This window comes from Archocentrus centrarchus, unplaced genomic scaffold (genome assembly GCF_007364275.1).
Source record: "Archocentrus centrarchus isolate MPI-CPG fArcCen1 unplaced genomic scaffold, fArcCen1 scaffold_37_ctg1, whole genome shotgun sequence".
In the NCBI taxonomy this organism is placed as follows: Eukaryota; Metazoa; Chordata; class Actinopteri; order Cichliformes; family Cichlidae; genus Archocentrus; species Archocentrus centrarchus.
The window spans coordinates 23,370-44,429 of NW_022060264.1; the positions used below are offsets into that span (position 1 = coordinate 23,370).

The 21,060-nt window shown below is 37.6% G+C and overlaps 1 protein-coding gene across 1 annotated transcript in view; it reads left to right on the top strand.

The window, feature by feature from the left end:
- Positions 1–20,812, top strand: part of runx1 (RUNX family transcription factor 1) — a 37,760-nt gene extending 16,948 nt beyond the window's left edge. Inside the window, exons 6-8 of the mRNA XM_030724531.1 lie at positions 2,248–2,451; positions 19,527–19,673; positions 19,752–20,812. Of these exons, the coding sequence (XP_030580391.1) occupies positions 2,248–2,451; positions 19,527–19,673; positions 19,752–20,296 (896 nt within the window). The 3' untranslated portion in view covers positions 20,297–20,812. The remainder of the gene's footprint in view (positions 1–2,247; positions 2,452–19,526; positions 19,674–19,751) is intronic.
- Positions 20,813–21,060: the final 248 nt, after the last annotated feature.

Genomic DNA, 21,060 nt, shown 5'->3' on the forward strand with positions numbered 1-21,060 from the left:
CTGGCTGTGGCCTCTTTCAGCAGAATAATTATTCTTGCCACAAAGGAAAAATTGCTCAGGAATGGTTTAAAGAGCACAACAGTAAATTTGAGTCACTGACGTGGTTTCCAATTCCCCAGATCTCAATTCAACTGAGCATCTGTTGGATGTGCTGGACAAACAAGTAAAATCCATGTTGCTGCCAGATACTACGGCATGCCTTCAGGGGTCTAGTGGAGCCCCATGTCTCAAAAGGTTATGGCTGTTTTGGTAGCAAAGATGGGAGGAACACAATCTTGCTATGCCTGACCAGATGCTTTTGATAGCCATCAACAACTTTCTGGCATAATTCCACTTCTTGGCAGAGCTGGTATAGTTCAGCTATATTGGTTGGTTTCCTGGCACCGACCTGGCTTGTGAGTGTAGTCCACAAATTTGAATAGGACTGAGATTGGGGCTTTGGGAAGAGCATTCCAGAAAGTTAATTTCAGCCTGCTTTATTCATTCCAAAACCAATTTTAATGTGTTTTTGGGATCACTGTGCTATTTAAACACCCAGCTCTGTACAAGTTTCAAATATCTAGCTCTTGATTTGATGTGAAGGAGAATAATTTGGAGGCCGTCCTTCTTGATTATTTCATCCAATTATTTGTGCCATGTACAAGGAGCACTGGCAGGAAAATAGCCCCAGTGCATGATGCTTGACAGATGGTACAGTACAGTACAGGGTTAGAAGCCTTACCTTTACTCCTCCAAAGATACCGCTTGTCATTATGACCAAATAGCTCAATCTTTGTCTTGTCTGACTCTAAAACTTTTCTCCAGAAGGCTTGTCCATGTGGGCACCTGCAAATTTTAGTCAAGCTTGAAGGTATCAATTTTGACCAGGGGGTTATTCCTTAGTCAGCACCCTCTCAGCGATATAAATGCTGTACAAGCCCAAAAGTACCATGACGTTCCTACCAATGATGAATGTATGTAAATTTCTGATCACAACTGTATATTATACTCCTTCAGCATTTCAGATCCTCCTCAGAAGTAATACTAATCAAAATTGGCACACAGTTATCACAGAAATGTCACACAGTTGAGTACAACTAAATTTTACAAAGATGATTCAGTTCTAATCAACAGCATTGCTCTTTACTCACAAAACAGGTATGTTAATATTACATGTGCTTGAAACTGATTTATGAGAAACAAAGAACTCTGCACAACAGAACGCTCCTGGAAAAGATTTTAATCTAAACAGACCTTTAAAATGTGACGTTTTGGGCCAACATGCCCTTCTTCAGTCTGAAACAGATTTATGCCCATTGAAAAAGTTTTATTTTTTCAAGGAAACATTACATACCAATAATAAGTAATAATAATATAGTTGGTTGAACCACTAAGTAATAAATCTCATAAATCTCAGTTTGTCCATCCATGGCTAGCATGTAATTTTAACTGTAATATATTTTTTGCTGACACAATATTATAAAGAATCTCGTAGTACCATATTTCTTGTTTAAAGTAGTTATTTAATCACTTAAATTTTTATTTATTTTTATCAATTATATACACAATGAAGAGTTGCTTCTCATCTCTGCAGATAAACTTTCAGTTGAGTGAGTCAATAAGAGGAACCTGATGCAACACCGAGTTCCTCTCCCACTGAGTGTGATGAAACATGGGGATTTTTTTAGGCTTAAGAATGGAAGAAGAATGGAGGCAGATGTGGTTTTTCTAGTGAACACTAATATGTGTCATGAAAATAACACTTGTTCATGTTCGATGGAACTGAAGTTAACAAAATCACACTGGTCAAAAGACTCAGGCATAATAAGAGGTGACAAAAGGACAATACTTCTGTCAAATCTGTTCAACTGTGAATAGCCATCACTTGTTTATAACTCCCCCACACAGACTTCTGTCTGTCCACACATGCACACTTCCCCTGTTAGGAGGAAGTGCCTGTAAGTGGAGCTGAGTGTCAGAGCTTTGAAGTGCAGCCAGCCACACAAACAACATGACTGACCACCACAGATACACAGCCAGACCCCTATGTGTTGCCCATCACTAGATTTCTAAATACAATAACCATATAAGTGTAAGAGCACTGTCTTAAGTGTAACTGTAACCCCTATAATTAATAAGTCGAATTACAAGCAGAAGGTGCTCTACTGATAAATAAGATAAATTTGCAAGAATTTTGAGCTAAAAAGCGATGCTTGAAATTTTGACCACCAACAGTCCTAAAGATTTCCTCTCAACTTTTTCTATCAGGTCATCGTCAGAAGATGGACGAGGTCAAACCGGGCTCTCTAGCTTTCTCTGAGAGGCTAACAGAGCTGGAACAGCTGAGAAGGAGCTCCATGAGGGTGACACCTCCTCATCACCATCACCATCAGTCTTCAGCCAATAGCCGCCAACCTGCAGCTCTCAACTCTGCCACTTTCTCCAGCTCCACACACACTCAGCTAACTCCTGGTAAGAGACATTTATGTCTAATTAGCTTCAGTCATCTTCCTACCTGTGCAAAACTGTAAAACTGTACATACATCACCATTTTCATTAACTGATGCTACTTTCATTTGAGACCCAAACCACAACAATCATCCAACTTTTCCAATTTTTATAGCCTTGAAGGCTACAGTAATTGTTTTTTCAACCGGATCCAGGCTTATGATGCTGCATGTCATACTGCTGGATAACCACCTCCCTTTTCATATCCATTTCTATTAGCGGTTCATAGCAGGTTCTGATTAACAAAATAACAAGGATTATAGTCAAACACTGAAGTTGGCCTCCCAAAACCAGGCTCTTGTCACAGCAGGGTGATCAGTGCTGACACTGGTGGCTGAAAGATCTACTACTAAATAAAACTCAATGTGCAATTTTGTGAATTATGTTTAAGAGACATGGAAGTGGACTTTTTAACCAGATTGTTTAACACAATCCTGGAGAGAGAGGGGATGCCTGAGGAATGGAGAACAAGTGTACTGGAACTGATTTTTAAGAACAAAGGTAATGTGCAAAGTATCTACAGCAGGGTTCTAGCTAGTGTTTGATTGCCCAGTGCAACGCCAGGCTGAGAATTTCAGCTGTTAGCTATCGGAGCCAATTGCTATCACTACAGTTTACAAGCAGGCATAGCCCTAGCACTAGCAAGCAGTTCAGTTTTTTCGGGCTAGAACCCTGGTCTACAAGAGGGATAAAATTGATAAGCCATACCGTGAAGATATGGGAAAGAGTTGTTTAAGCTAGATTAAAGAGAGAAATTTGCAATTCTTGGTTAGGGTTACAATATTAAGTTGTAACTGAGTAATAAGGGAGTTTCTATATCACTGTACAGATACAATCTACAGGGGACTGTATAAATACAGGTTGTATTGAAACAGTTAATTGCATAAGACAGAACACATTGAAATCCAGCAGTGAACTGGCAAACAGTTGTGCATGGTCATTGTTAAGAGAAGAGAAAGCTAAGAAGATAAATTTTACCAACATTGTTCTTGGAGAGGATGTCTTCACATCCTATGTAGAGACAACATGCCAGTGTTTTCTTTTTATGACGTGTTTATTGAAGTAAATTATTAATTTGTGTTTGTAATAGTCAGAACATACTGGTTTGTTAGGTTGCAGTCACATGCTCAAAAATGTATTCCCTTAAAAGAATAAGTAAAAATGCTGACTATTTCTCCCTTCCACTGAGGTTTAAAAGTTCAGCAGTGCTGAGAACATATGCATATGATTTAAACTATGAGTGAACAGCTACTACAAAGTTCCCTTAAACAACTAGTTTTACAGTTTGCAAAAGCTGTTTATTAATTTTCTGAAAGGAGGGGAAGGACAGCTTGCCAATTTAACTACACTCGAGTACTAACAGGCATTTTAAGTGTGTGTGTGTGTGTGTGTGTGTGTGTGTGTGTGTGTGTGTGTGTGTGTGTGTGTGTGTGTGTGTGTGTGTGTGTTTTAGTGAGCTCCATGATGGTCTCTGTCTATATGTGTCTTTGTGTGTGCATATAGGAATCTGTGTGTTGCGGTTGCCGTGGATAGTCTATCTGGTACCAAAAGACAGTATTTGTTCCTCCCTGTCTTCAGTGGTAGTGACGCTGAATGTTTCTACATGTGTGCTGAGTTTCAACTTATGTGAGTGAGTGAGTGAGTGAGTGAGTAAGTGAGTGAGTGAGTACACAACGTCATAAGCAGGAAATGAGAGTCAGCTGGCAGGAAGTGCTACTGTGAGAAAACGGATATTATAAAGTGCACATATATAACTGTCCCAAACTTAAAAGAAAAAGAGCCACTGCTTGCATATGGCAGCTTCCATATATTTCATAATTTCATAGCTTAAAGGTCCCCTCTAGTTAAAATTTTGGAAGAAGTACATCAATTTAACTTTTTTTTTTGGTGCAGTTTAAAAATATGTTAGAAGGTAAAGCTGCTTCTTTTGAAAGTGTGAGAGCAAAATTCCAGATAACAAAGCCAAAAAAGCCAAAGTAGGGACAAAACATTAATTTGTTATTTGTAATTTAGTATATTCCTTAGCCTTCTCATCTCAGGGCATTCTTACCACACTGCTCAAAAAAATAAAGGGAACACTTAAACAACACAATATAACTCCAAGTAAATCAAACTTCTGTGAAATCAAACTGTCCACTTAGGAAGCAACACTGATTGACAATCAATTTCACATGCTGTTGTGCAAATGGAATAGACAACAGGTGGAAATTACTGGCAATTAGCAAGACACACTCAATAAAGGAGTGGTTCTGCAGGTGGGGACCGCAGACCACTTCTCAGTACCTATGCTTTCTGGCTGATGTTTTGGTCACTTTTGAATGTTGGTGGTGCTTTCACACTCGTGGTAGCATGAGATGGACTCTACAACCCACACAAGTGGCTCAGGTAGTGCAGCTCATCCATGATGGCACATCAATGCGAGCTGTGGTAAGAAGGTTTGCTGTGTCTGTCAGCGTAGTGTCCAGAGGCTGGAGGCGCTACCAGGAGACAGGCCAGTACACCAGGAGACGTGGAGGAGGCCGTAGAAGGGCAAGAACCCAGCAGCAGGACTGCTACCTCTGCCTTTGTGCAAGGAGGAACAGGAGGAGCACTGCCAGAGCCCTGCAAAATGACCTCCAGCAGGCCACAAATGTGCATGTGTCTGCACAAACGGTTAGAAACCAACTCCATGAGGATGGTATGAGGGCCCGACGTCCACAGATGGGGGTTGTGCTCACAGCCAAACACTGTGCAGGACACTTGGCATTTGCCAGGATTGGCAAATTCGCCACTGGTGCCCTGTGGTCTTCACAAATGAAAGCAGGTTTACACTGAGCACATGTGACAGACGTGACAGAGTCTGGAGACGCCGTGGAGAGCGATCTGCTGCCTGCAACATCCTTCAGCATGACCGGTTTGGCAGTGGGTCAGTAATGGTGTGGGGTGGCATTTCTTTGGAGGGCCGCACAGCCCTCTGTGTATTCGCCAGAGGTAGCATGACTGCCATTAGGTACCAAGATGAGATCCTCAGACCCCTTGTGAGACCACATGCTGGTGCAGTTGGCCTTGGGTTCCTCCTAATGCAGGACAATGCTAGACCTCATGTGGCTGGAGTGTCAGCAGTTCCTGCAAGATGAAGGCATTGAAGCTATGGACTGGCCCACCCGTTTCCCAGACCTGAATCTGATTGAGCACATCTTGGACATCATGTCTCGCTCCATCCACCAACGTCACATTGCACCACAGACTGTCCAGGAGTTGGTGGATGTTTTTGTCCAGGTCTGGGAGGAGATCCCTCAGGAGACCATCCGCCACCTCATCAGGAGCACGCCCAGGCATTGTAGGGATGTCATACAGGCACGTGGAGGCCACACACAATACTGAGATTCATTTTGACTTGTTTTAAGGACATTACATCAAAAGTTGGATTAGCCTATAGTGTGTTTTTACACTTTAATCTTGTGTGTGACTCCAAATCCAGGCCTCCATTGGTTAATAAATTTGATTTCCATTGATGATTTTTGTGTGATTTTGTTGTCAGCACATTAAACTTTGTATAGAACAAAGTATTCAATGAGAATATTTCATTAATTCAGATCTAGGATGTGTTATTTGAGTGTTCCCTTTATTTTTTTGAGCAGCGTACCTTTAAAACTACTTTTGGAGATTTTGGAGCTAATGTGAGTGTGGGGTATGATTGTTTTCTATTAACAGTTTGAGGTGATATTTCTTAGTCTTTTTCAAGCTGTCAATGTACAAACTGAGGTCTGTCTTCTTTAACGTGACAATGAGCAGAGATGTAGAATAGCAGAAGAGGTAGTTGTACACTGACTGAAAGAGAAACAAGAGAGGTGATCTCTCAGTGCTTCCTACTTTCTGTTTTTCTGATCCCTGTGAAAATGAAAATATCAACAGAAAACAGTTCTTAGGCCATTCAGCAGTTGACTTTTCCTTTCTCCTGATCTTTACACTCCTTTCCTCTTAGCACCCTCTCCCCCCTCACTACCCCCTACCAAGCTTTCATTTCTCATTTAATATTTCTCTTTGTTTCTTTCACTTCTCTAATTTTGCCATGCTGTGAGTACTAAATTATGTACACAGCTCTAGCTCTGTTACATTTAAAATGTCAGCTTATTACCAGTGATGTCAGTAATGCATTGCTTAGTAAGGCGGTACTCTAATCTGACCACTATTTTCTGTAACAAGGAATCTTATGTGTTACTATTTGCAGTCCAGTAATCAGATTAAAGTTACTTATCCAAGTCACTGCATTACTAATTTTGTCATTTTCCTTAGTACAAAGATATATTTTTGCTTTCTTCTTGCATCTCAGGAAGTGACATCTGGTCTATGCAACAATTAAGTCCTGTTTTCAGCATGAGGACAATAATAGCACACAGTGACTCAAACGTAAACAATGAAGTGAAGGAGAGAGATGCACATTTTCTAGCTGGAAATACAGGCACTATTTTGAGTTTGTGTCAGGATAACAGTGTCAAGGTTAGTTGGACACTCTGTGCTGCGACAAAGTGCTATCTAGCTTCAAAAAGACAACATCGAAGTTGATGAAACATTTGGAGTTGCAGCAAGGCTCAGTCAAACTTACAGAGCAAGTCCACCAGGTTTTGGAAAGCAGAGAGCTGAAACTAATGCCGGAGCCCCAGTACCCAAACAACAAAAGCTGGACTTTGATGCAAAACCAGTAAGTGGGGGAGAGTTGAAGAAGTTGGGCGGACAATATGTAGTAGAGGAAATGCTGCCCTTAAACATGGCTGACTCGCCCTCGTTTCATGGTTGTCATTTTTATGTTGAGGCGATGTGGGGTGCTGCCAGTGTTGTGCCATAAAGTGATTTCTGATGTCTTATGTGGTTTAATGTGTTTTTGCTTATATTGGTAAATAGAGTGCAGTCAACATGATTTATGAAAAGCTTATATATAAAATGAAGAAATAACCTGTTGCAAGAATCTTTAGGAGTCTGTTATTGTACCTACATTATAATCAATCCAGTGCTTTTTGACCACTTACAATATCTTTGATGTTAAATTTGTTGCAATTTCTGCAGCCTTCTGAGCCAGATTTATGTTTAAAAGACATTTTTAATGTCAGTGACAGTTTTTACATTAATAAAAACAAATATATAAAAGTTCCGTTGCCAAAAACTGATTGTAGCTGTTACCTTGTGATAGAAATACTATTTCCCACTTAAAATTACTTGATATCATTTATGAGAGATATGTTTGACATATATTTCACAGATTGGGTCAAAAAGGTCATTTACAAGAGTTTAAAAACAGACGATCACTTTTGGCAAATAGCAGAAATCACGTTTTGGCAGACAGTCACTTTTTGGCACAACACCGACAGCTGTTGAATGTATCCAAAAAAGTAACTTGTAATCTAACTTAGTTACTTCCAAAATTAAGTAATCAATAAAGTAACCAAGTTCTTTTTAAAGGAGTAATCAGAAATCAGATCGAGGTAACTATGCCATCACTGTTTAGTACACACAGGTGTTCATATGCACTTGATAACAATCTATGTTCTCTCTGCAGCCAAACCCCTTACAGACAAAAGTAAAACACACAGAGTAGATATCAAATGAAAGTTTATGAACTACTGAGTACAGAATGTACACCCTTTCTAACATGTCAAAAAGATATAAACAGTATTTAAAATGGGAGTTGCGTAAAGCAGCCAAACAAAACATACATAAGGCATTCATTGTAATATGATCAGAGCCTTTAACAATACAGAACCTCAGAAGAGATGAGGTGGTACAAACTCTCTGCTGAAATGTCTTTTCTTCATCTTTCAAAGTTCTTATGGACTGTGTTCCCCATTAGTTTTCCAGTCTTTTGAGCTTCAAACAGCTGGTGCTTTCTACTCAAGACTACAAAAGTGGACAGTTGTGTCAGGGTCCAAGGATCACTGTGTGGCAAGTAGTTTGCAAAAAAGATTAATGATGAAAAATGGTTGGTAACGTATAAAGGTAAAAGCTAGTACAAACTGCTCATTTAATCAAGCTGGATCCTACTTCTGTTGTCAGTCTGAATGTTGTATTTCTATAGCATTCCATCAGTGAGCCTGCGCTACCTATTGTTACAGCAGGGAAACACTAGAGAGAAAGTTTAAAGATGGACAAAACACTCAAGACGTATCCTCACTGTGTGAAAGGTTACCCTCTACTAAGACTGATACAGCTGAATGCATAAATAAGTATTCACATGCCTAGTGGAACATACCTGGCAGATAAAGTCACAGAACTACCATCCCCAAGACTCCCATTAATTCCAGTCTGGAAACCATTCTAACCCAGCCAATACCATTTCTAAATGATTGGAAACAATTCCAGAGGATAAAGCCTCAATGCTTAACCTCTGGAACACTGGATGCAGAATACCACTGGATGCAGGTGGATATACACTCACTGGTCACTTCATTGCATACTAGGTTGGATCCCCTTTTGCTTTGAAAACTGCCTTAAATCTTCATGGCACAGATGCAGCAAGGTGTTGAAAGCATTCCTCAATTTTTTTCCATATGATGATATGATACTAGGTAGGACCCATGCTTTCATGTTGCTTATGCCAAATTCTGACACTGTCACAGCAGAAATTGAGACTCGTCAGAACAAGCGACATTTTTCTAATCTTCTCTTGTAAAATTGTAGATTCAGTTTTCTATACTTAAATAGCAAGAATGTCACCCAGTGAGGTATTTGGCTGCCGTAGCCCATCTGGCCACTGGCTTCAATATGTTGAACATTAGCAACAAATGCAGCAATTACAGCTGCAAGTCTTTTAGGGTATGTCTCCATCAGCTTTGCACATCTAGTGACTGAAATTTTTGCCCATTCTTCTTTGCAGAACAGCTCAAGCTCAGTCAGATTAGATGGAGAGCGTTTGTGAACAGCAGTTTTCAGATCTTGCCACAAATTCTCGATTGGGTTTAGATCTGGACTTTGACTGGGCCGTTCTAACACATGAATATGTTTTGTTTTAAACCATTCCATTGTAGCCCTGGCTTTATGTTTAGGATCGTTGTCCTGCTGGAAGGTGAGCCTCCGCCCCAGTCTCAAGTCTTTTGCAGACTTCAACAGGTTTTCTTCCAAGATTGCCCTGTATTTGGCTCCATCCATCTTCCCATCAACCCTGCCCAACTTCCCTGTCCCTGCTGAAGAGAAGCAGCCCCAGAGCATGATGCTGCCACCACCATATTTGACAGTGGGGATGGTGTGTTCAGAGTGATGTGCAGTGTTAACTCTCTGCCACACATAGGATTTTGCATTTTGGCCAAAAGGTTCAATTTTGGTCTCATCTGACCAAAGCACCTTGTTCCACATGTTTGCTGTGTCCCCAACATGGCTTCTGGCAAACTGCAAATGGGACTTTTTCTGGTTTTCTTTTAACAATGGCTTTCTTCTTGCCGCTCTTCCATAAAGACCACATTTGTGCATTGCACGACTAATAGTTGTCCTGTGGACAGATTCCCCCACCTGAGCTGTGGATCTCTGCATTTTGTCCAGCCACCATGGTTCCCTTGGTTTATCTTCCATAGGGGCCGTTGGAAATGCTCTTTGTCTGACCCCTCACCCAAAACCAATTTGCCACGGGAAACCCTACCAGGGGGCAGAGCCCCCAGGTAGCACAGCTCCTGGGATGGGACACACAAACCCCTTCACTACGATAAGGTGGCAATTCATGGAGATGTTATTAAAGTTCATGGATGCTGATTTGTTAGTGTTATGTAATTTTTAAAAATTAATTGCATGTTTATGTTTTATAGTCTAAAAAGGTAATTCTGTGTAGGTTTTAAATTCTTCTTAACTTTTAACTCCCTCTTACACGTTTTTCACTTCAATTTTTGAAACAAGTAGTAGATGGCAGGTTACTCAAAACTATGCACTGCCAAGACCTAGCTGACCTTGTTGTCCTCTTGTATTTAAAATAACATCTTCAAGGTCACTATAACAGGGAAAATGCCAACTGCTTCAAGAGCTCAGACTGAATAAAATACACTTTGAGCAGCACTACAGGTTGTGTATAGAGTTTGAGGAACTCCTGCTAAAAATGGGACCACAATATGGATGGTCAAAACATGCTGACAAACCATCTCACCGGGTGAATGAATCTGGATTTGCTTGAGGTGAGGTAAAGGTAATAAAGTGTGGGAACTATGCTATGGCTTTTTGGAGAACCTTTTCACCCTTTCTTAGTCAGCAAGAAAAGCTAAAAAATAAATAAATAAACCAACAACAAAAAAACACTTTATTTAGCTTAATTTTACAGTATTACTATTATTTACAGTGGGAATACAGATAAAAAGTATGCTCTTTCCACTGCTGTTTCCTCATTACCACAGACAGCGGCATTGATGGTTAATATTTTTGAAGGCTTTTCTATATCTAGGTCTTTGTGGATCTACATTCATTATTAATAAAGAGACTGCTTGTTCCACTAATAGTAGTACTATGTGAATTACAGGTTTTTGATTTTAAATTTGATTTGTAAATAAATAAAAGTGTGTTCTGTTTTCCAGTGTGCATAAGTTTAATTTGTCCCTAAGTTGAGTGTCTTTAAGACTCATAAGTGAGTACTGAGGTACTTAGCATGAGTCAAAGTGTCTCACCACTTGTTTGAAGTTGTTACTTTATTAAAATGGTAACTTGATTTAGTGATTTCCCATTTTTAAATATTAAGAATATATGGTCCATGTTTTCTAGTATTTTGACAGTTATCTTGCTACAGGGATTTATTCTGTTCCCTACAGCTACCGACACAGTGCAGTGGGAAACATAGCTAAAGACCTAACACTGGCCATTTTGGATTCCCTGGTGACTGAAGATATGCCAGTCCCCACCAAAGACGGGAAGTATTTTGCTGCTGAATTTCTCCATCACTGGAACTTCCCAAACTGTGTGAGCTCTATTAATGGGAAACATGGTGATTCAGGTGCCCGATGTGTCTGGGTCACTTTTGCACAATTACAAAGGGACATTTTCTATTGTCCTTTCAGTAGTTGTGGATGCAAAACATTGCTTCAGCATAATAGATGTTGGTGGTTAAGTTGCCAGTTAGTTGGTGATGGAGTGACTCAAACAGTGCATTTGGGCAAGACTAGATCTGCTAGAGAACACTACGTTGCCAGGAGCAGAACATTATGGACTCATGCCTTATGTCTTTGTAGCAGATAAAGCCTTCCCCCTCCAATGTGACTTAATGAGACCTTTTTCGTGAATCCAGGGAAAAGGGGCCTTCAGTTGCAGGCTGTCAAGGCCAAGGTTGATAATTGAGGACACATTTGGCATTCTGCCTGCACAGTGGGGAATCTACTGTGAAGTTGTGAAGGTAACCTGCATTTTACACAATACCAACAGAGGTGAGTGCAGAGGAGAAGAACTAAAGCCTCATCTATGTTTTCATAAGATGAAGAAGAAGAAGAGACTTCTGCTCTCCGGAGCATTAGGAGAGTAAGGAACAATGCAGGTAGGGAAGCCATCAATGTGAGGGAAACTTTCACCAATTACTTCTGTGTAGAAGGTGCTCAGACTTAACTGGGCTGCATGGCAACTGGCAACTAAACAAAAGTCCAGAGAGAGAGAGAGAGAGCACTGATTGCATATGATTTTAAGAGTATGTGTTTTTTTCTCAAAAATTACTCTATTTGAATTAACACTGTAATTTGTTCTTAATCGTGTTTAAACAAACATTCTAAAGTGCATGTAAAACTGCGTCTTACATTTGAGATGGTTGCAAAACATTTTTCTGCCTGACCTGTATCATTTGCTGGCCTACAAAAATCACACTATTTTAATTTTACTGAAAAAAACTTTAACTGTCAAAAAATGTCTCTCTTGTGCATTACTTGATTAAAGGTTGCAAAAGTATCTTGGGTAAAATGAGTCTAGATGATGGCAAAAAACTTCAAATGAAGCATTAGACAAACTATAAATTCTAGGTTTTAATTTCTTTGAAATTGATGCATTTGATGAATGTAAAATATTTTTAATAAAATTCCTATTATTAAGCATCAAACATCCAAGGAGAAAAAGAAAAAGAAGCCTATAAATTGTAACATAAAATCCAAAAAATTTCAGTTCAATTCAGTTCAATTTCAGTTTATTCACTCAATTAAACCATTACATCAAACATTCTATTACAGCACTTGCTATACATGAGTGAAAAGGGAGCACGAAGAAGAAAAATTCTTGTGAAGACTTGCCCCTTTCTCAATAATTCCAAAAAATGTTTTTTTACATGGCCGTATACTTTAAATCAATAATATAAGTTGCAAACAATTATCATACTCTTCATTACTCACTTAGAATTGCATAAGATTTAATAATTTTTTCCTTATAAAGTCTTTCGAATTGATTTATTGTAGAACATTTTTTTAGTTCATCATCCAAACTGTTCCATAATTTTACTCCATAAACAGAAATGCACATTTGTTTTAAAGTAGTAAGCACGGATTTACTTATAAAATCATGCTTCCTTCTATTGTTTCTATCACTTAAATTTAAAACAAAAAACTTTTGTAAATTAATTGGCAATAGCCTTTTTCTGGCTTTAAACATAACTAATAAAATCTTTAAATTAACCAAATCTCTTAATTTTAAAATATTTGATTGAATAAACAATTTGTTAGTATGTTCTCTTGATGTTAGTTTTATATGTGTTGCCCCGCACCTCTGTACAATAAGTCAAATATGGAATGACAAATGAATAATATAATGTCCGAAGTGTTAACAGTTCTAAAATGTTTTTTACTTTGTTTAGAAGTCCAATACTTTTACATAGTTTTTTTTATTTTATGTGTTTTAAATGAGATTTCCAATTAAGTTTATGATCCAAAACAACTCCTAAAAATTTAACTTCATTTACTCGTTCCACTAGATTGTCATCTATAGTCATTGTATTAAAATCAACTATTGTTTTGCTACTAAAAATCATAAATTTTGTTTTTTTCCAGTTTATCAATAATTTATTGCAATTAAACCACTCATTAAGTTTAGACATCTCACAAACCATATGGTCCATGATGTTTTTTAATTCATTCCCAGAACAAAATTAATTTGTGTCATCTGCGAACAAAATGAAGTGTAACATTTTAGACACCTCACAAATGTCATTAATATACAAAATAAAAATCTTTGGTCCTAACACTGAACCTTGGGGGACTCAACATTTTATTTTTTGAAGATCTGATTTTTCATTTCCTAGCTGTACAAATTGTTTCCGATTAGTCAAATAACTACTTAGCCAATTATGAACTATGCCTTTTATCCCATAATCCTGTAATTTGGAAAGTAATAATGTGTGGTCAATGGTATCGAATGCTTTTTTTAAGTCAATAAATATCCCCACTGTATATTGTTTCCTTTCTATTGCTGTTGTAATTTCATTTAATTCTAATAATGTGAGGGATGTTGATTTTTTTGACCTAAACCCATACTGACTCTCACTCAGCAAATTATTTTTTTCGATATAATTATCTAACTTCTGAACAAACCATTTTTCAAGCACTTTAGAAAATTGGGGGAGCACAGAAATTGGTCTATAATTGTCACAACTTTGTCTATCGCCATTTTTGAATACTGGAATTACTTTTGCTAATTTCATTTTCTCTGGAAATTTGCCACTTTGGACAGACAAATTACAAATATATGTAATATATTATATATATATATTTTTTAATAATCATCATATCAATCCCATCACTATCAACAGATGTTTTAGTTTTACTTTTCCTTACTATAGTTAGAATTTCATTTTCACTTATATCTCCTAGAAACACTGACTGTAAAATTCTGCTGCCATACTGTACATTTCCACCTCTTTTATCATTCATCTTAATGGAAGAAGTCAGATCTGGTCCTTTATTTACAAAAAAGGAATTAAATTCGTTTGCCACCTTATTTTTTTCAGTCAATGTGGTTTCTCCCTTAATACAAATATTTTCAGGACAATGAGTATAGTTAGGTTTTACAATGCTATTTAATATTTTCCATGTTTTTTTCATGTCACCACTATTATTTCTCAACTTTAAATTATAATATTTTTTCTTAGCTTGTCGTATTAAAGTTGTTAGCTTGTTTTTATATATCTTGTATTTCATTTCTTTAGGTTTAGTTGGAATCTAACAAAATCTCTATACAACTTATTTTTCTTCTTACAAGATTTTAAAAATCCCTTGGTCATCCACGGTTTTACAATGCCATTTTTATTTTTTCGACACACTAATATTGGACAATTCTTATCATATAATGATTTGTATATTTGTAAGAAGGTTTCATAAGCTGCATTCACATCCCCCACATATACCCCATTCCAGTTTTCCTTTAACAAGTCATTACGAAATTTCATTATTGCATCTTCTGATCTAATTCTAATACACTTTGTTTCATCATCTTTCTTCATTTTTTAAATTTTATAAATATAGGTAAGTGATCACTTATATCACTTAGAAGGACCCCACTATAGACAACCTTTCCAATTTCATTAGTAAAAATAGTGTCAATTAAAGTAGCACTAATACTAGTAATTCTGGTTGGTTGAGTAATCACTGGATATAAGGTTCTACTGTACATTGCATCTACAAAGTCTGTTGTCATTTTGTGCTGTCCTTGTTTTAATAAATCAATATTGAAATCTCCACATATTAACCAGGTTCTCCTATTATTTAATCCAGCCAAGATATTTTCAAATCTTTCTCTAAAATATTCTATATTAGAGCCTGGTGTTCTATATGTACAAGCTACAATAATGTTACTTGTTTTTTCCATCTCAGTTTCAACAAAAACACATTCCATTACATCATCCAAGGCAATCAACATACTTTCTAATTTTTTACATCTCAAGGAACTTTTAACATAAATTGCAATACCTCCACCTTTATTTTTTTACTCGATTAGTATAAAACAAACTGTACCCCTCCATACCAAAATCTATAGATTTGTCATTTAACCAAGTTTCAGACAATGCAATTACTTGAAAGTGGCTTCTAAATGTTTTCAAATATTCACTGATCTTATCAAAATTTGCATGAAGACTTCTACAATTGAAATGAATAAGTGAAAAATTATCCAAATCCACTGAATAATTCAGTTGTTCATTTGTATAATATTTGCAGTTACTAGTTTCATCTAATAAATTACTATCTGGGTCAATATTATTTTCATGGTCATGCATTTTATAATATATAACACCACATCTTCAAAAATTAAGTCACTTACTGATTTTTTCATAGCTATTCTCCAAAACAGACTAATTGACAAGAAATTAAGAAAAAATAAATAAATAAATAAAAAGGAAACCAGAAAAAGAAAAACCTCCATTTGTCTCTTTCTTTTCAAAGAAACATTTTTCAAGAAGGGCTTTAACTCTATCCGTGATTTCATAACCTGAGGCTCTCCTTCTTCGAATAGCGGCAGACTCCCATCCTGCATTCTTTAAAACTCATTTATCTCATTAAAAAAAATAAAAAATACTGAAATCAGGGTTTAGCTCCCTTCATAGCCTTGCCAGCCACTTTTAAACTGGTGTTTTGTGCGTGTCTGCATGTAGGGATAATATACAAACAAGTGTATGAACTTTTTAAAAAGACATTGCATTTATAATATCAATTATAAAGGGAGATCTATCAAGATTATGAGTTTATTAAAACTTACAGCCTTGTCAGCTATGCCCTACTTTGGCATGGAGTTGGCATAAATATATTCTATATGATCTTCTTGACTGCAGTGGGTTTTAAAGACAAATTGGTTATGGGACTGCCAAAAGTGGTGCCATAACCACTTTGTTGTGGATGGGGCACCACTTCTGCTCCTTTCCTTCTCCTTTATCATTTTCCAGCAATAGGTATCCCTCAGCTTCTTCCTTTTTTTTTTTTGGTTTTTTTTTTTTTTGTTTTTTGGTTTTTTTGGTTTGGGAATAGTAATAGTAAGTGAATAGTAAATTATGTCATAATTAAGACTGCAGACTGTGAAGGGTGGTCACCAGAGAAAGACAGGCTGGTGCCAGAGAGGCGGGAAAAAGTTTCACCAATGAAATCCAAAATTATATACTCCATAAAAAACTCAATAAATTAATTTTCTCTCTGTTGCTGAAAAACTTCGTCCACCAGTTCACGACTAATGGCAAATTAAGTACCGCAACTTGCAGTAGCATAAAATGCGTTTTCATATTTACTGAGTTATATACTGCTATGGTTTGCTTATTTTTGATAATTTAAAATGTCATGCAACATTCTTTGTTTTACAAGAAAACATCCATATGCAGGGCAGCATGGTGGCACTGTTGCTTCATAGTAAGAAGGTCCCGGGTTCTATTCCACCTTGGCCAGAGCCTTACTGTGTGGAGTTTGCATGTTCTCCCCAGGCTGGCAGCCTGTACAGCCCCATGACAGCTGGGATAGGCTCCAGACAGACTCTTTTTTTGTTTGTTTTGTTTTTTTTAACAGTAAAATATACATACATATTCAGGCATTATCTTAATGGTAAGAATTAACAGTAACTTCTTGCCTGAAAACAGACTTACATAAGTTGGGAAAGTAACTCATTTATATACTTACAGGGATTACCAACAACTTCTGAAATATTGAATAGGCATCATATTTTAAATTTTTGTGTTTTTAAGACCTTTCATTCACTGTATAGTTGAAGGGTGGTTGGTATGGATGTAACTCTTGGAACTGTGGCAAATAAATTTAAAAAAGCAGAGGCCGCAGTCAATAAGTGCCAAATTATTTATTTTCATAAATAATTCTCTAGGTTTGTAGCTGAAAATAAGTCCCATGTGGGCAAACAAATTATGGGAGACTGAGGATGGCTGGTGCCCACTTTACCAAACCAGTGATTTGTACAGCTCCACCATTCTTCAAAAGCTGATGCAAGCGCATCCGCTATCACCTCGGTGCACAAAAACCAGGATGATTCCATTTTTAATATTTTATTTTATTGGCTGTTTCCACTTTATTAATGGATTTCTTAAGCTTTTCATGCCCTAAATGCATTGCATTAAAAAAAAAAAAAAAAAAGTCTTTGGCCTCTCAAATAATTCATTTTCCACTGGCATCAGTTTATGCAAATAATAAAATCAACAGATACATGATTGATTACAAAGTCTACAAACTTTCGTCCTTAATGATTATATATAGCATAACAGCCCCTAGCTTATTTGTCATGATTGTAACAGTTAATAACTACCAATTATTAATAAATATGCAACCAGTGAAATTGCATACAATCTTTAATGTCAGAATTGTACTACAGATGTCGTTTTGATATGGCTAAGTCAGTTATTAGCTAACTACAAAACCCAACAGACATGTTTCTATGCACTTCTATACACTCAAGCTCTCATTACAAATAATTGACTGTCTATGACTTCTGCCTGTCTATGAGAAACATGATAAGGAGAGGGCTTGGCATGGGGACTGAGCCTCAAACTCACAAACACAAGTGCTGGGAAAAGTGCTTGGCACGACTTCAAAGTCCTTCACTGAAGTTTTGGCTGATATGTACAATTTGATTCCTACTTCTTAATCTACACACGCCAACACACATACACACTTTTGTCTTCAACTCTGTAGGTCATCGGTGTCATTTCTCAGACTCTAGGGGGGGAAACATGAATGACAGAAGTCACACACAAATGAACCCTCACCTTCATTATCCACCACCAACTTATTGCTTCCTTTCCTATTTCTCATTCTTCAGTTTCTTTCATCATTAAGAACTATTCTCACAAGGCACAGTTCATTTTAATAATCTTGTATTCAAACAGTATACAGAAACTATGTACTGAAATATTGTAGTTTATATCTTATACATATAGAGCCTTTATTTTTCATGAAGTCTTTTTTCTATACATTTTCTAAATGTGTTCACCAAGTCTGATGGCAGACAGGCACTGTTTATTTTTTTGTTTTGTTTTGTTTCGTACTTCGCCATGGACAAAAGCTTTGAGCTTTTCAAAATGAGAGGTATACTTTACAATGTAAGGATGACAGAATGGAAATTAGTTGACATTAAGTTTTCACAGCATGTGAAAAAAGCGTGTGGCTTACTTGTAATTCTAACCATAATTTTGTTCCCTTCATATTTATAGTGTTATTATAATGTCTGTAAGCCAGCTTGGCCTCTGTCATAATGCCTTAACAAGCATATAAATAGAGAGACATACATCAATTTGTTGACTATGAAATATCAAAGAAATTTGGCATTCTATTGATGAAAAGCAAAATAGCCACTGAGAATGGGAAAGGAGTGCATATCTAGTTCAGTTAATGTTCAGTTTTGAGATAAGTTTGAAGCAACTACCATTTAGAGCAATGAGGGCATTGGTTGATGACAGATGGGAAAAGATGTCCATTGGTGTTCAAGTGTTAGATACAAACCTACTGACTTGCTCAATATGTAAATAGGTTTATCAAACAGGACAAATTAATCATTCAATGCTGATACCTCCCCATCAATGAATATTAAATTTACATTTTTGTTGAATAATAATTATTTATGGAAGGACTAGATTAAGTAATTTTTAATTAAAATGGGGTCAGTGATCACTGGTGTAGATTATCTGGAAGTGATTTCCAACCAAATGGAATATTTTAAAGGGTTCAAAGGGCATAATATAAAGTTTGAGTGTCAGTAGCACAGGGAAGGCTCTAGTGTAGCAATTATCACATCCAGGCCTCGAGAGCTGGTGTCCTACAGGTTTTAGATGTGTCTCTGCTTCAACACAAATGAGTCAAATGTAGAAGTCATTAGCAGGACTCTGGAGAACTTGACTGCATACTGAGGAGGTAATTCAGCCATTTGATTCAGGTGTGTTGGATCAGGGACACATTTAAAACCTGCAGGACACCGGCTCTTGAGGCCCGGATGTGAGGATCCCTGCTCTAGTGAAAACAACTTTTCTTGAAATGGTTAACATACTGTGATCAAAAGAAAAGGAAAAGCTTTGCTTTACTGCTCCGAAAGTATCAATTACTGAATTTATTTTCTCTTGCAATCCCTCTCTCTCACTCCTTCTCTTATCTGCTTGTCTCTTTCAGACTCCAGACAGATGCAGTCATCTCCATCTTGGTCTTATGATCAATCATATCCCTATCTTGGCCAGATAACTACTCCCACCGTCCCAACAGCTAATTCTCTATCACCTGGTCGCTCTTCTCTCAGTGACCTGTCCTCTAGACTAACAGGTAACAAACCTATGCATGCTCACACAACTAAGGAAAACTGTGATTAGGGTATAACATATAATTCTTGTTGTCTTTCAGGTCCTGATCTCACTGCCTTTGGTGACCCCAGGATGACCTTAGAACGGCCTTTTAGTTCCCTGTCCTCCTTGCCTGACTCACGTTTTTCTGATCCCCGGGTGCACTATCCTCCTACTGCAGCTGCCTTTACCTACACCCCCTCCCACAATCCAGTCTCTAATGGTGCACTCGGTATCACCATGGCAACAGCCATGGCCACCACCCCTGCAGGGAGGTATCACACCTACCTGCCTCCTCCCTATCCAGCAAACGCTCCCCAAGCTCAGAACGGGCCCTTCCAGTCCACCTCCTCACCATATCACCTCTACTACTCCACTGCCACTGGCTCCTACCAGTTCTCCATGATGACTGGCGGACCAGGCAGCACTGATTCACGCTCACCACCAAGGATTTTGCCACCATGTACCAATGCCTCCACAGGCTCTTCCCTCCTGCACCCCTCTTTACCCAGTCAGAATGAAGGGGTGGGTGCAGAAGTGGAGTCCAGCCACAGCAGCTCTCCAACAAACATGGTTCCTGCTGAAGCTGTCTGGAGACCTTATTGAACAAGCAAAGGCAAGGGACGAAGGGTGCACTCATCTAGGGTGACCTTAAGAGGTCATGTAATAAACACATTGCAAGGGTGGAACAAACATAAATGATAAGGTAATATCCAGTGGCTCTGCCTCTATTTAACAGCAATATTGATTCTGGAGTAAAACTGCATGTTAAAAGCATTGGTTAGTTATTCATTGTGGGAAGTGAACATCACCAAACAACCAAAAGCCAGATGAGTACAGTCAGTATGAAATTATCTACTGACAATGTCACATCAGGGTATATCAAGCCAGCGTTGCTCTCTACAGAGGAGAACTGGCAGACTGAAGACACTATGCGCATGAGCAGGACTGGACTGATCTCAGTCAAGCATCTTTTGTTCAATAACAGGACTTCTTCCTCATAATTGTGGTTGATGTTGTGGATATATGAATTGCTCATGCCAGATATTGTGATGACCTGCTAGTGTTTAACCAATTCTCTCTTTTTATAATTAGAAAACATTTTCACCACATTTTCACCACTCCAGCACTGAAGATAATTTTATATATATATATATATATATATATATATATATATATATATATATATATATATATATATATATATATATATTTTTTTTTTTTTTTTTTTTTTTTTTTTTTCTATTTTTGCCATGAAACATTTCCATCTGCTTCCTTCTAGTTTTTCCATTTGTAAAGTTAACTGTATTCCAAGATGATCTGCCCTGTTCACCAAGCCTACTTCTGGTGAATTTTGATTATTATCACCC